At 40.6% G+C, this 14,532-nt stretch overlaps 1 protein-coding gene across 1 annotated transcript in view; it reads left to right on the top strand.

Annotated features, from left to right (window-relative positions):
• Positions 1-14,532, top strand: part of grk5l (G protein-coupled receptor kinase 5 like) — a 32,734-nt gene that overhangs the window by 6,915 nt on the left and 11,287 nt on the right. The window contains exons 2-3 of the mRNA XM_006805872.2: positions 9,907-10,002; positions 10,124-10,236. Of these exons, the coding sequence (XP_006805935.1) occupies positions 9,907-10,002; positions 10,124-10,236 (209 nt within the window). The remainder of the gene's footprint in view (positions 1-9,906; positions 10,003-10,123; positions 10,237-14,532) is intronic.

Raw genomic sequence — 14,532 nt, 5'->3', positions numbered from 1 at the left:
TCTCTCAGGACCTGTCTGAAAGGACGGAACCGAGGAATAAAACTGTCAGCTTTTATTTAGTAGAGACTCTTATTGGAGGGAAACCAGCCTCTCATTTCCTCAATGGGTCCTCCTGACAGGAAAGAAGTAAAAGATTTTTTTTTAAAAGAGGACCTGAAAAGAATATATCGCGTATACATGCAGGACTGTTTATGGCGTTTTTAACAAAAGGTGATTCATTTGAATACGACATGGATGGGACCAGCCTGGCAATGCCCGACTATCCCATTGAATCCCATCATGTGTTTTCTGGAAGTGAGATCACTGCTAATGTTGTTAAAAGTATATTACAGATAGCTTGAAAAAATTCTCGGTCCCCATAAGATGGAGCCTGCTGACTAGTTATTCTTTAGTGCCGTGCCAGGCTGGGAATTGTGATTTTTTGAGCTCTTTGAAATCTTTTGAAAACTTTTTGTTGCCCTCCAGGTGTGCAGATTTTAACCCTTTAAAGCCTGAACCACAAAACAATTGTTTAAATTGAGTGTTAACTAAACCATATGACAATATTTTAAAAGTAATTAAATAACCATTTGCATATATGAGTCTTAATTTATATAATATTTGCTACATCCAGCATATTAATATTATTATTTTGTAATTTATTACTTTAAAATGCATTGCTCAGGTTATCCAGGTTTTTCCAAGGGGTTTAAAACACACTGATGATGTAGTCACAACAACTCACAAAACCTCATGTGTCAAATATGATACATTAGGTATTTTAAAGGAGGAATTTTTCATTTGTTTTTTCATTTTCATTTGTCTGTAAATTCCCAGACATACCCACAGTTAGATCGCTGTTAGCCTGGCAGAGCTGCTTGCACGGCATGTCTTCATTTACATTTGGGGTATTATATATGACCCTGCATGTACAGTTCACACCATTTCAATTAATATTATTGGAGCGTTTTTGCTGTTTAAGTTTGTTTTTTGTCTGTAAATTCAAGGATAGGGCTTCCTTTATTGCCCTTTCATTCTATAACAGCAGTTTTGCACTGAGATTATAAAGCAAAGACGAAGCAGAGATACCCATATCTCCACCGACAACACGCCACAAGGCTCGCTGTGTTTTGAGTAGGAGTGTGACTCATTTTTTCTTGAGTAGAAAAAAATTCAGCTCTCTGGCTCCTACTATCTCTATTGTTATTGCTGCCTCTACCCACACATACAGTATACGTAACTCAGCTGGATGCAACAAGTTCACGCCTGTTCTCCAGGGGTTGTCGAGTGGAATTTTCGGAAATACAGGAGATGATTTTCTAAAGTAAAAGTAGACTCGGTAAGCCGAGTGAAAGTGGATGGAGGAAAAAATGTGAATTTTAAGCGCTTGTCATTAAAGTGCTCCAGGAATGCAGTCAGAAGCCTCTCAGACACACAGGTGATTACTTAAGTACTGTTTCATCGTGTCTCCATGTGCTTCCTGCGCTCTGCACTGCTGCCATATTGCTTTAATGGAACAGCTGATGAATTTTTGATGTGCATTAATCCAATAATCTATACAGTAACTTCTGAACCTTTCTCTCTGATATCTCCTGCTCGATAAAGAGCTAAATGCCAGACTGTATACGTCAATGCAAACACACTCAGAACCTACATGATGTTAAATGAGGCTGTTTATTTCCTTTAATGTCAGGACAATTAAACATAAAGAAGAAATGAGGGATCTTTTATGTTTGAGGAAATACACAACTGTAAAAAAGTGCTGATCCAGCCTTCGGATCCAAAAAAAATTGGAAAAAAGGCACAGGGATTCATTAAAACATGTTTTTGGATGTCGGTGATGATGTTGAGGTCCGAGCTCTGTGGAGGATCATGACTGATCCATGTTTTTACTGCATTGGCAGCATGCTTGAAATTATTGACATGCTGAAGCTGTTGCCAATCAGATGCTTTCCAGATGGGAGTGCATGATGGATCAAAATCTAACAGTACTCTTCTACATTCGTAATTTAATCAATTTTGACAAAATCTCCAAATGCAACTCCAAACCATGACAGAGCCTCCACTGTGTTTTACGGATGGCTGCAAAGACTCACTGATCAATGTCTCTGAACAGTGAACAGCAGATGGATTTGTGCTAACACTTCTTTCTTGACTTGTCCAGTTTCTTTATAATTTTTAAGGACACACGGCACACCATGCCAGGTTTTCCACTAGTAGCCTTTTAGGAATCAGTTTGTTGGTGTCAAAATAGTATTTTGGCATTTTTCCCAGATTAAATTAAAGACATGGGAGCAAATGATGTGTGTATAGGCTGCTAGTAACAAAGTGTCTGCAATTTAAAACTTGTTCTTTGCAAAGTTTTCTGTTATGTGTGGACACAACACTGGTTCGTCCCTTGAGTTATTTGCCTTTTTTATGCTTGAATGATTCATAGGTCAGTGGCTTAACAAACAAACAAAAATGGTCAGGTAGAAGGACTGGAGTGAAAAGGCATCCAGTGTCCAATGAAAACCTGGAGAACTATTGCTCAAGACCACTTTAAAAAACAATACAAAACAATCTGGCTGCTTGGCAGCAAAATATTAATATTAAGAAATGAGGTGTGGCTTTGTATTTATACATAACATATTGTTATTTATAGGAACCTATGACACGGGGATTCTTTAGAGTGCATTAGAGTAAAATCAGCTAATTTATTTGTATAATATAGTAAAAACATAAATCTTGAGTAAAGCTCCAGAGAGTTGATAAATGAGGTTGAACAAGTTCATTAAGGAGTTTGTCTCATTTAAGGCCAAAGCAGATTTTAAAGACTCTTTTTTTTATTCAATCAAGGCATGTTTTCGTGGCAGGACATCACAGGAGCAGGACAAGGAACAAATATCTTTATGAAGAGACTGTGTGTTTCATGCAGAAGGAAAGAAAGCACCCACCCGGTAATGTCAGTCCACAGTGCCCCATGAGTTCTATCACACTGATGAGTCGGCTCTCTGCCTTTCAAGCACTTTCCTCAGTGTTTGCTCACTTAACTGCTGATTTTCACTCTGAATAAACTAAAAATCATTCCTCATAGAGATGTAGGACTGTATCGCGACACTGTTCACACTACCAAAACATTTATCGAGGTAAACAGATGCTATAATACCTCGTCAGAGCACAGGAGCATCCTGTTACGGCTAGCTTCATGTGGACTATGCTCTGTCCTCTTGGATCTTTATGGATGAGCAAACAGCAAGTATTACCCAGCGTGCCCTGCGCTGTGTGTGGTCCTTTGATCGGACAGCACGGTGGGTTATATAATTTCAGGGTTTTTTCGTGCTTTTTTCCCCCCCGTCACATTCCATACTTTATATATTTATAGAACAGGAAACTTGTGGCACCTGACTGTTCCCAGACAGGATATGTACCCTGCCTTCTGCTGCGCTTGTCAGATTTCTGTCCTTGCATGCAAGTTTTGACACTGAGTGTCTTCCTACACCGTGGCTGTTTTGCTCGTGAACACATGAACTTTAACAGGCGCCGCTTCTCTAGTGACAACTGCCACAGCGCCCTAGCTCTGAGGTCATGGACTGGTTTGACCACCTCAGTTTGTATTAACACATTGCTGCTGCCCTTGGGCTGGTCTCTATTAATAGCAGTAATGTTTACAAGGACATAAAGACGGGGAAATGGGCAGTGTTGTGTGTGTTTTTTTCCCCTCAACTCTTTGTGCAAAAGTAGCTGTTGGCAAAAGGTTAAACCTGGAATTTATGTCTCAATCTTAAACGCATGTCGAATGCGGCTACTTTCTTAGGTCAAGCTAGATTTGGTTGTTGTTTTCAGCACACAGCTCGCTAGGTTGTTGGGACACAGCTGAATAGAACGGCAATACTGTTGCTGATAAGATCTCTGTTTTATTGTCTATGACTGATTTTGAGTTTATGACCCCTCATTAAGCGGTTCAACATGTGACCCTCACAGCAGCCAAAAGAAGCCGAGTGTGTTGCCAGGTAAAAAGGTGCGCGTCATCAATGTTTGCTTCAAGCATTTCAGCAGATGTTACAGGCGGACCATCCAGTTGTTATTATTGTGATATATGTGGACACGGGAGCTCATTTAGGATGGTAATAAGAACAGAGGCACATGACATCATGGTGGAACAGACCAACAAAGACCGTCTTCCTGCTATAGTCCACCCCTGCTGCTCAGGTCTGGGCAGTGTTTCCCCTGCCTTCCTGTGGCATACACACACACACACACACACACACACATTTTTAATATGTGGATTAAATCTTCAATAATGAGTCTTTCACATCTTGTTTTGGTTTGCTTTCAGTGCTGCTGGCTTGACCTGATAGGCATGTGCATGCATATATGCTTATATTTTTAATAAACTGGTATGCAGTGTAGTACCTTAAATCTTTATTTACGTCTACATTCCTGTTTATACTGCATATATAGGAGCAACATTCACACATGGCTCAATGCACAACCCCCCCCCCCCCCCCCCCCAAAAAAAAAAAGCAGTGTGCCAAGGTATAATTTTCTCTTTGCTCCTCTTCTGTCTTTGCAGCAGATGGATATGTAGTACGATTTAATCACATTTCCCGTGATAAAGCAAACCCGTACATTGCTACGAATCGAAGAAGCACAAAGAGGATGTTTTGCAAATGCAAAGCTCCCGTCTTCCTTCGATAATATGCTTCCTGGGTGTTTACCACTTGTGTTTTGTATACACAAGACCATTGGCCCTTACCTGGAGCTCTCATGCAAATAAATCCCGATCACCGAACGGTTGGATGTGCCAGGAGGGATGGACCGAGGGGAACAAAGGCATTTGCATCATAGTCTGGTGCTGGTCGGCCACAATGTATTTGTAACTCGCTGACCACCACAGTATGACTCAACCGCGAGGCCGACATTTAACAGATCAGACAAAGGAGGTGATGTGGGAATAAGCGAGAGTTAGATAATCAGAAAGGGATAGTGAGTTGTTTGTGAACAAAGAGGGTCAGTGCAGCCAGGAGATGAGAGTGAAGAGTCACTGAAACCTACTCAAATCTTGCACACTTTTTTACACAGTGTAGGTGTAGAAAATAGCACATATTCAGAGCGCTCGGCTCTGCTCACGCTCGTGCTCTTAACATCACATTCTGTTGCAGATGTTATTGCATATATGCCAGATGCACAGTGTGACAGTCAGGATGTGGTTTCAGCTGGTTGTCCACAACACATCTAACTTCATGTTTGGAGTGAGATTGTAAGTGGAGGTGTTCGAGACCTCAGAGGTGATGTGTGCGCACGTGTGTGTGTGTCAGGCACTAGATGTTAATGGCTTGGGTTCTTTTGAGTGTCAGCACTTTGTGCGTATAACCTCAAATCTAAGCAGGGTTGTTTTCGAAGGTGTGGATGGATGGGGCCTGCAGGATTGCCACGAGTTGATTAAATTGAGCATGAGGATAACACTAGAGAGAGGTCACAGTAGTGACATTGTGCATGCACACACACACACACACACACACACACACACACACACACACACACACACACACACACACACACACAGATGTTTGGGATTCGGGTAACCCCCTGGTGTTACGCCAGACGGTTGACGTTTTGTCTCTGACCTTTGTTTTGCTTTACTTGACATGCCTTGATGATGTCAGAGCTCCTAAGCATGAGCATAAATAAAGGGTGGCGACCACACTGCCCACATGGAACAAATTAGACTGACAAGTTCCTGTGTGCAGCAAATCCACGCCACAGCACATATTTCAGCTCGTGTGTAAGTGACAGACCACATAAGAGTGAGAACGCTTTAATAGCGAAAGAAATAAACAGACGGCCGAGAACAAGATGGTTTATGGAGGATATTTACGAGCATATTCATACTTTTAAGAGCCAAGTTTTGTTAAACAGGAACCTAGAGTTACAAATCTGGACGTAAAATGAAACATGTGAATGTTTTTGTCTTCTTCAAAACATGATTTCAAATAGTTAGCACTTGCTTTCATCTTTGTATATCTAATACTGTTGTAAACTTTGCTCAAATCCTGCCAGAACATTTCGTAAAGCCGTGTAACAGCAACGTGTCAGACAATTTTTTTTAACCTCTGTTAGGCTGTGCTTTCTTGAGCCCACAGACAAAAGAGGCCAAAGGGCACTAAGGCTAAACAGAACTTATTTGTTGTTGTTACATTCAGATGAGGAATAATTGATTTGTTATATTTGCATGTTTGTGGGAGTGTTTCGGTGTGCTCTGTGTTCTGGTCTTTGCACCACACGGACCTCGAATGTTACAGTGGGACGAATTATAAATATGCTTTCGAGCAGCTTTATTTGCAGTGATGAATGAGAGAAATCGAGGGGTTATAAAAATAACATGAACAGCGTGACAAGAGACCACACGTAGAAAAGGCCGAAAGGGAGGCAAACCACTAATCTATAGCACTGTTCTATTTTTATGGCCAAGGAGCTGTAGACGTCCTTAAAAAAAGTCCTAAAACAAAAGGGGGTTGATAGACTTGAAACAGCAAATGAGGTCAGTGATTGGCTGGCAGCAAACTTGGTGACAGTGATGTGATGATGACAGGAAATCTTCAGCAGTGTGTCAGAAGAAAAGGGAAAAAGATACTGGATCACAGGGAAGCAGCAGAAGAGCAGAAGGTGATGCCAGGAGTTCCAAAAAGCAGGAAAGGGGGGGAGGCGGGGAGGGAGAGAGAATGAAAAATAAATAGGCTTGGAGAGCAATGAGAGGCAAAGAAAACAGGACACAGAAAGAAAAAGAAGGAACTGCATTATTTGTGGTTGTCTCAGCATTGTGTAGAAGTTGAATGCCTGGGTGGAGCACCCATGTTTGGTACAATTATTTGACATGGCGTTGACCCTTCACAGGAAATTTATGCCATTTGGTTGGACGCTTGTATCCACAAATGCCTCACACTAGCACAAGTGCATACATTTTTAGCATGGCGTCCCTCCCATGGGGAATGACCTTCTTCATTCGCTGTATTCTTTTGCCTTTTTGGCAGATGTCATGTTTTTCGTTAAAGGAGATTCAAAAACTGGAGCACACAGCAACGCACTGGTATTTTTGTGTGGGGAGCATAAGTTTACATACGAACTGTTTACAGAAGCGATCAAATAAGGAAGTGCGCCTGTTTATAGCATAGTTTCATCTACAGTAATGTTAATGAGGCGCAGATGCTCGAAGTTAATGATTGTCTTTGGGGATATTTTTATTCGGGTTATTAATACATTCGTGCTTCGTGTTTGTCTTTGGTGATACGAGTATTATTCTGAATATGTGAGCTTTGCTGACGTAGGGTCCCTTATCTTTAACACCCCTCCTCCTAAAAAGAAAAATACTGCAGTGCTAATAACAGTAAATACAACCCTGTAAAACTTTTTATGACTCAAATATGTAAGAAGTGGTTTGAAATACTTTTGTATACTTTGCTGTGAAATCATCTGTTCAAAAATGTTATGTCAGCTTGTAATGATGGAAATGATCTCTAATTAAATCCCTTTGTGCCTGTATAATGTATGGTTATGGCTGGCTGTTGCAATGTAATCCTGAAAGTATGACACACGAGGGTCATACTTGGTAAGTGAATAATAACCATAAGTGTGTAAAATGAGGCCTTTGTACTATATGGGCAAAATAACCCGTACCATGCAGAAGTCTTGAGCCACCCCTCATTTCTTCATATTTTGTTGTAATTTTTTAAAAAGTGGAAACTGGTCTTAAGCAATAGTTCTCCAGGCTTTCTGAAGGTCTTTCAAAGGGTTTCTTTCAACATTGGCTGCTTTGTTAATCATTTTTAGTCCAGTCTTTGAGCCTGATCATTTTTCTTAAGCCACTTAACACTGACCTATGAATCATTCATGCTGTAAAATTGTACCTGTTGTCCATACACACAACAGACAATTTAGCAACGAACAAATCAGGAATTGAGTCTTTAGACTCTTTGTTATCAGAAGCCTGTTACAAAAACATATAATTTGTTCCCATTTCTTTAGTTCAATATGTGAAAAGTAAGTAAATTAAGTAAATATGTTTTTTAAAAAATATTCATAGAGCACATTTTAAGATAAATATCACAAAGAGCTTCACAACAAAAAATAGTTAAAAGTTATCAAAGATTACACAGTCTGACAGGCATAAATTTTTCCACCAACAAAGTGGTTCCCAAAAACCTATGAGCTCAAAACGTCATATCTCAGCATGTTGTGCAGAGTGTCCTTAAAAACCTGAGGAAACCGGACAAGTGGAGGGGGGGGAAAGTAGCAGGCCTACAGCACGTGGAGAGTATCTGAAAGTCATGTGAAAAATTTGAGTAGACCTCATACAGGACCCGAGAGATGTATCTTGTCCCTCAGTTGATCCATCCAAAGGGCAAGAAGAATGGTACGGTAATTATATGCTGTGTTTCCGTATATATTTGCAAATGTTTCAGCAGATGACTGCATCTATTTCCTGTTTTCCCAGCAAAATGGAAAAGAACTGAGGTGTGGATTAAGACTTTTGCACACTAATATAGAGCAGAACATCCATTCTGGGTGCAGGATATTTCAGTATCGGACATTGTAGCACACTTTTATGATCTTGCAGAGAGAGTGACAAAAACATGAATGAATGTATTCATGTATAAGATAATGTATTTGCTGTTAGATTAAATATTACATATAGTAAATATAGAGTAACATTTCCTTAGTCAGTGATGTATGTTATATGTATGTTCTGTCTATACCAACATTCATGTGTACCGTAATTCAGCAGTCAGCACTAAGTCTGCTATGGTTCACTTGTTTGACCGTTGGCTTACTTTATCTTAGTCAGTTTATGGCTTTCTGGGGAAGAAAGTGTCCCAGCTATGGTCTAATATCATACCAAAACATGCTAATTTGAGACTAATCTTCACCTTGTTGAGTGCAATTTAATTTTCTTCGCAAGTAAATCATATAATATTACAAAGGCAAAAGTGAGACGCAGAACAGACTGCAGAGCAGGAGGAAAGGATGAGACAGTAATGCAGCAGGATTGATGGGAAAACTGCTAAAAGCTTTCACTCAGAGCCTCCACAATGACGTAGGGCCTCTCGCATTCCTGGGTTATTACTTAAAGATGTCTGCTTGTCATTGCTCTCAATGCCTCTCACATTGGGTGAGCTGCTTGCAGCAAATTTCCACTGCACAGAGCGGTTAAAGGAAATCCCTGTCATTTCATTAGAGCAGTCGTAACATATTAAGAAAAAATAACTTTGAGACGAACATGGTGTAAGGGCAAAGCGGGCTGCGGTAGAAGTACGAGGTTAAAAGTTGCGTTTAATCGCATCTGGTGGATACTGTGAGAAAACGCCAAAGGTGATTTAGACATGGCTTTGATGAATAATGGGAAAGCGGTCAAAGTTAAGAGGCAAAATAATCAGCTCTGTCGATGACTGCACAGTAAAATTTCTTCAGAAATCTAAGTAGGCGATGTAGATCTAAGTGGTTTTTGTTCGTGATGGTGTTACGTAGCTGCAGGAAGCTGATGCATGATTATTCAGTGCAGTGGAATCCAGTCTGGGTTCTGATGGGAACTGAGCCGGTCAGAATGGGCTTTCTGTCTGTGTGGACACAAAAACACACACACTCATATTAAACACACACACACACACACTGTTCCACTTCCAGCGAAGCCACTCACATAAAAAGTGAGCAAGAAAGTCAGTGGAGAGAGGAGAGCGTTACCGAGGAAGTGAGACGTAATCTGTGAATTATATATACACGCTGAGACTATGATTTCATTCAGGGGAGAGCCCACACACAACCCCCCCTCTTCCCCCTCTCTTTTAGCCATTGGGCCTTCATTTTCTCCTCACTGACGAAAATAAATGTGGACAACTTTATTAATTTCTTTCAGTTGAACATTTTTACCTCTTGTTTTACTTGTCACCACAGGTGGAGGAGGGAAAAGGAAAGGAAGGAGCAAAAAATGGAAGGAGATCCTTCGTTTTCCCCATATAAGCCAGTGTACTGAACTGGGAAACAGCATCGGTACGTGTTTGTGTACTTCCTTCATCTAAAGAGAGTGTGTTTGACTGTTTGTTGGCAAGGCTGCGATTTAAAGTCTGTGTTCATTTTATGTTTTTTTTGTTGGTTTGTTTTTCTTTTGCAGACAGGGAATATTTCAGCATCTGTGAGAAACAGCCTATCGGACGACTTCTCTTCCGTCTTTTCTGCGAGACCAGACCGAAACTCCAGCGATGCATCCAGCTGCTGGATGCGATGGTAAACATGCACGCACACACGACTTACATCGACCTCTTTTTTATATTTGCATTAAAAATATCATATTTTTTTTAAAACTAAGGAATAGAAAAGTCAACCATCAACTCCTTGTGACAGATGACACCAACCCTCAACCAGTGATTGTAACTGAACCTGATCGCAACAGGATTTCGGTCTGACGTGTACTTTTGTTGTTTTTGTCATCTTACCGCTGCACGGAGTGTCTTTGAAACACATTTTAAAGCTTTGACTTACACATCCAGTGTCATTGCATTGATACAGTTGGGATCTGAATTCCAACACTAGGATCCCACCTAGAAATATTTTGCTTTAAAGACTTTTTTTTGAGAACTTCATTCACCATTCAATGTTTTACAGATTTTTTTATACCCTTTTTTAAAATGTTGAGCATTAATACTGATAAACTCCACACAGAAAGGCTCCAGCTAGTTGGCAGGTTTGAACCCACAAGCACCTTGCTTGTGTAGCAGCAGTGCTTCCCCAGATCATAACACTGCTCCCCACAGGGTAGTATGGTAGGCACTAGGCATTATGGGTTCATCTCATCGTGATTTGCCCATCACATTGAATGATTCATCAGACCGTGTGACCTTTTTCCGTTACTCCGATCTTTCTGTCTATTTAGCCTCACTCATAAGTGGTTTTCTTTAGGCTACACAGTTGTTTAGTTCCAGTCCCTTGAGTTCAGTGAGCTTTTGGAAATACTTTTACTTTCACAGTCAGAAATAGCTGGGATTTTTGCTTTTGATTTGTTGTCATTTTATTTCACCAAAATTGTCATGATTTTTTTTTCCGACCACATTTCTTTCTATGAGATGATGGTTCACCAAGTTTTAATGAAACATATTAAAACAGTTTTAGTAGTTACAGTTGTTAGTTGTTTTCTTTGCTAGATGCAGGCCAATAATTTAGCCCTTCTGAGACAGTGTAACGTCTTTGCCACGACCATGGAATACCATGTCTTCCAACAAGGCTGTTTAAGGAATGAGAAGCCACTCACTACAGCAGTTAGGGTTAAACAGCCTGTAGCCAGCTGAAACACATTGGACAACTTTTGTTTGGTTGTTTTTTTCCCAGGCAGAAGCACGCATTATGACGCCTACAGAGGATGTTAATAATGATTTTGTTGTTGGAGTTTTCTAGGAGTGGAGTGCTTACTAGAGGGATTCTCAAACAGGAAGTTTTAAACTTTTCAAAAGTGTGAATTTGCACAGAACTGAATAAACAGCATAATGTAAAATGTTAGTGCGCTACGTTATTTCATGAAATGACATTTGAATAATCCACTCTGGCCCTCAAAAGTCAGTCTTGTGGAAGCTCATATTAGAGAAGAATAAGAAAAGTGTCTCTGCATTTCAGATCATTTTAGATTTGACAAACTAATCAGTCACATCCTTTTCATGGGTAAAGGTAAAACAAAGTTTTCAGAAACATAAACTACAAATGCAGGGATTGCAATATTGTGAAGAAAGTGTGAAGAAATCATTCAACTTTAAAATATAACCCAATCCACGGTAAGCTGCAGGATCATCTTTAACTGAAACAACAGATGTACAAATAAACAAAAATCAGATGTTGTACATCCACCTTTACCTGATATATTTTAAAACCAAATGTCACTTGCTTATATAATTCTCCAGTGCGTTTTTAACTTCCCCAAATAACAGGAGAATTACCTTTTTCCCTTTTTCACTTGTCTCTATAATCTTCCCAGTAACTTCTTTAATCTTTTGCTCATGCTGAGGCTGCTAGCTTGTGGCTAGCTTTGAGCTCTGTATTGCTGGATAGCCATTTTTATTTTGTTAGCTTCTTTAAAATGTCCAAGCTCAGCTGGGTAAGTTTCTGTTTAGGTTTGTTAGAATTTTGTTGTGGTCCTGCTGCAGTTTACTTTGGCAAACTCTTATAACCGCTCACAGGAAGTGGAGCTTTCACGCTAACTTCATACGGCTAACAGTATGTACCTGACTATTTGCCTGCAACCCTGTCCACATGCTGTGTATCACCGGACATGGTCAGGAATGCTGGAAAATGTCAGATTCCGCTCCCTTCCTAGAAGATCTCTATTAAACATGAAAGGATTTCAAAGGCATTATATTACATCTACTTTATAGGTGACATTTTGAGAGAAGTAGTTTGCACTTCGACTTTATATCATCTTGTAATGACGATTTGTGCTTACTCGTCCTCTTGTTTAAAAAATGAAGTAAATAATCACCTATAATTTTGAATTCATCTTTCAGCCCAAAGAATCAATGGTTATTTCTGGTCGCCACCCTTTATTTAATTCTTTTGCATGGAATTAAAGGCTCATCTAAAAAAAAAAAAAAGACTAAAAATGTTAAGTTGTACAGTTCCCTTTTATTGTAACCTGTGTGTGATCAATTATGTAATGGACAGCGTGTTCTCGGATACGAGTATCTGGAGTAAAAAAAATTGTGTTTATTGCTGGATAAATGCAGTCCTGGAAACACACTCATCAACTTTTTTAGTGTACTCACTCTGATTAGAGCGCAGGCTGCAAAAACGCCGGTGTTGCTGGGTCACACAGCAAGAGGACACAATTAAATGGAGTAGTGATTATTCAACCATCCAGATCCCCAATCTATCCAGCTTTTCGCCTCCTACCACCCCATGTCCACGTCTAGACAAAATACCTCCCACATGACACATTTAAGTCTTTATCTATCTATGCCCAGAATATCTTAGCGGACATGTGACGGGCAGAAAGGACGCATTGTTTCCCTCGCCAGCCCCTTCCAGTCCCAGCGCACCCCCGTCTCTCCACTTTTCTGCCCACTTTTAACCGCCCAGCCCTAAAAGTGACCATCACCCCCTCCATACCACCCCCACTCTGTGTAGGGGGAAAGCACTTACACTCAAGCCAAGCACGTGTTGGAGCTAATTCTCCAGTCCATGTGACAAACTCAGCTTTATGAACCCCATTTGACAATTACTCAGGTCTGAGGGTGTTTACAACCAGGCAGGTGGTTGTATTACAAGTGATTAAACAACATTGCAGTCCATTGCTGGTATGAGGTTTACTAGACAGTGTTATTGTGTAATCTAGTGTGCAGTAATTAGTGTGATCTACAATTTACAGTAATTGTTGTTCTTTTATGTATGCAGGGGGTTTTTTTAAACGCCATGTGAAAGTATGAGCACAGCGGTTCAAAAGGAGGAGGGAGTGTTTGTGCATGTGTTTTTTCGGTGTGTGCAACTTAAGTGGTTCCAATGGTTCCTCTTACATCATGAGAAGGTGTTTGTATGTGTTGGATCTACTCTGCTTCCAAAAGGCTAAAGAGGCGTCTTCTTTCCCCTTTGGCTGAACCCCCCTCCCCCTTTTCTTGCTCCTCCAGCAAGCGGTGGGAGTCAGACAGCTCATTTACTGTGTGTGTGTGTTTCTCTGAAACCTCTGATAACAAAGCCTCAGTTAATCAACACTTGGCAGCAATCACAGCGCTCTCTCTCATTCTCTGTGACTTTTTGTCATAATCTTACATGTTTACGTACAGTGTTGGCTTCTTCGTGTTTCATTCTGTAGTGTCTGTGATGTTGTGGTTTTTTAAAGCCAGTTTAAGCTCATGTGTGCTTCCGCGGTGCATATCATATATACGTTGATGTGTGTTGTAGTGGAAAGCTGGTGACGCTGGTGTGACACACTGTGACACTGCAGGACCTCAAGGAATCCCACCGTGTTTACTGTGTGGTTGCCAGGCAACACAGGGCCATGTTGGAAAAAGCCCACTAATAGAAACAGCCATGCCAGCGTGCCGCATGGATGCCATGTTGCCCTCCCCCTCCCGCTTTTGAGAGGTTAAAAGTGCCGGCTTCCAAATGCGTCAGCGAGCTTTTCATGTCACTGCCCCTGCGAGAAGTCCAGTGTGTCCGCCGCGTAACGACCCAACCTGTTAGTGTCATCAGCTGCATGTGTGCAAACACGGAGCCAAGAGCAGCATATGTTTATGTGAGAGTGACAGTGAAACACAGATATACAGAGAGTGAGAGGTGTGTGTTTCTGTAACCGCACAGCAGCTGTTTCGTCTTTCAAAGGAAAAAAGCAGGAAGAATTTGAGAGACATTTGGTTTTTGGGGGGGCTTCATCCAGTTTGAATGCCTTCTAGTCCGAGTTCTAAATCATCGTCAGTGTAATTTAAAAGGATTTTAGTAACATATCATTTATCACAGCTGACTTTCTCTGGTTGAAAGATTATAAAACACTTTAGTTGTGTTTAGTTTTTCTATTATCATCATTTCCTCCTGCACTTGTTTGAGGGG

Source organism: Neolamprologus brichardi, chromosome 12 (genome assembly GCF_056152115.1).
Source record: "Neolamprologus brichardi isolate AB-2024 chromosome 12, ASM5615211v1, whole genome shotgun sequence".
NCBI lineage: Eukaryota > Metazoa > Chordata > Actinopteri > Cichliformes > Cichlidae > Neolamprologus > Neolamprologus brichardi.
The sequence above is the reverse complement of the archived record's forward strand: the minus strand, read 5'-3'. Positions and strand labels throughout refer to the sequence as shown.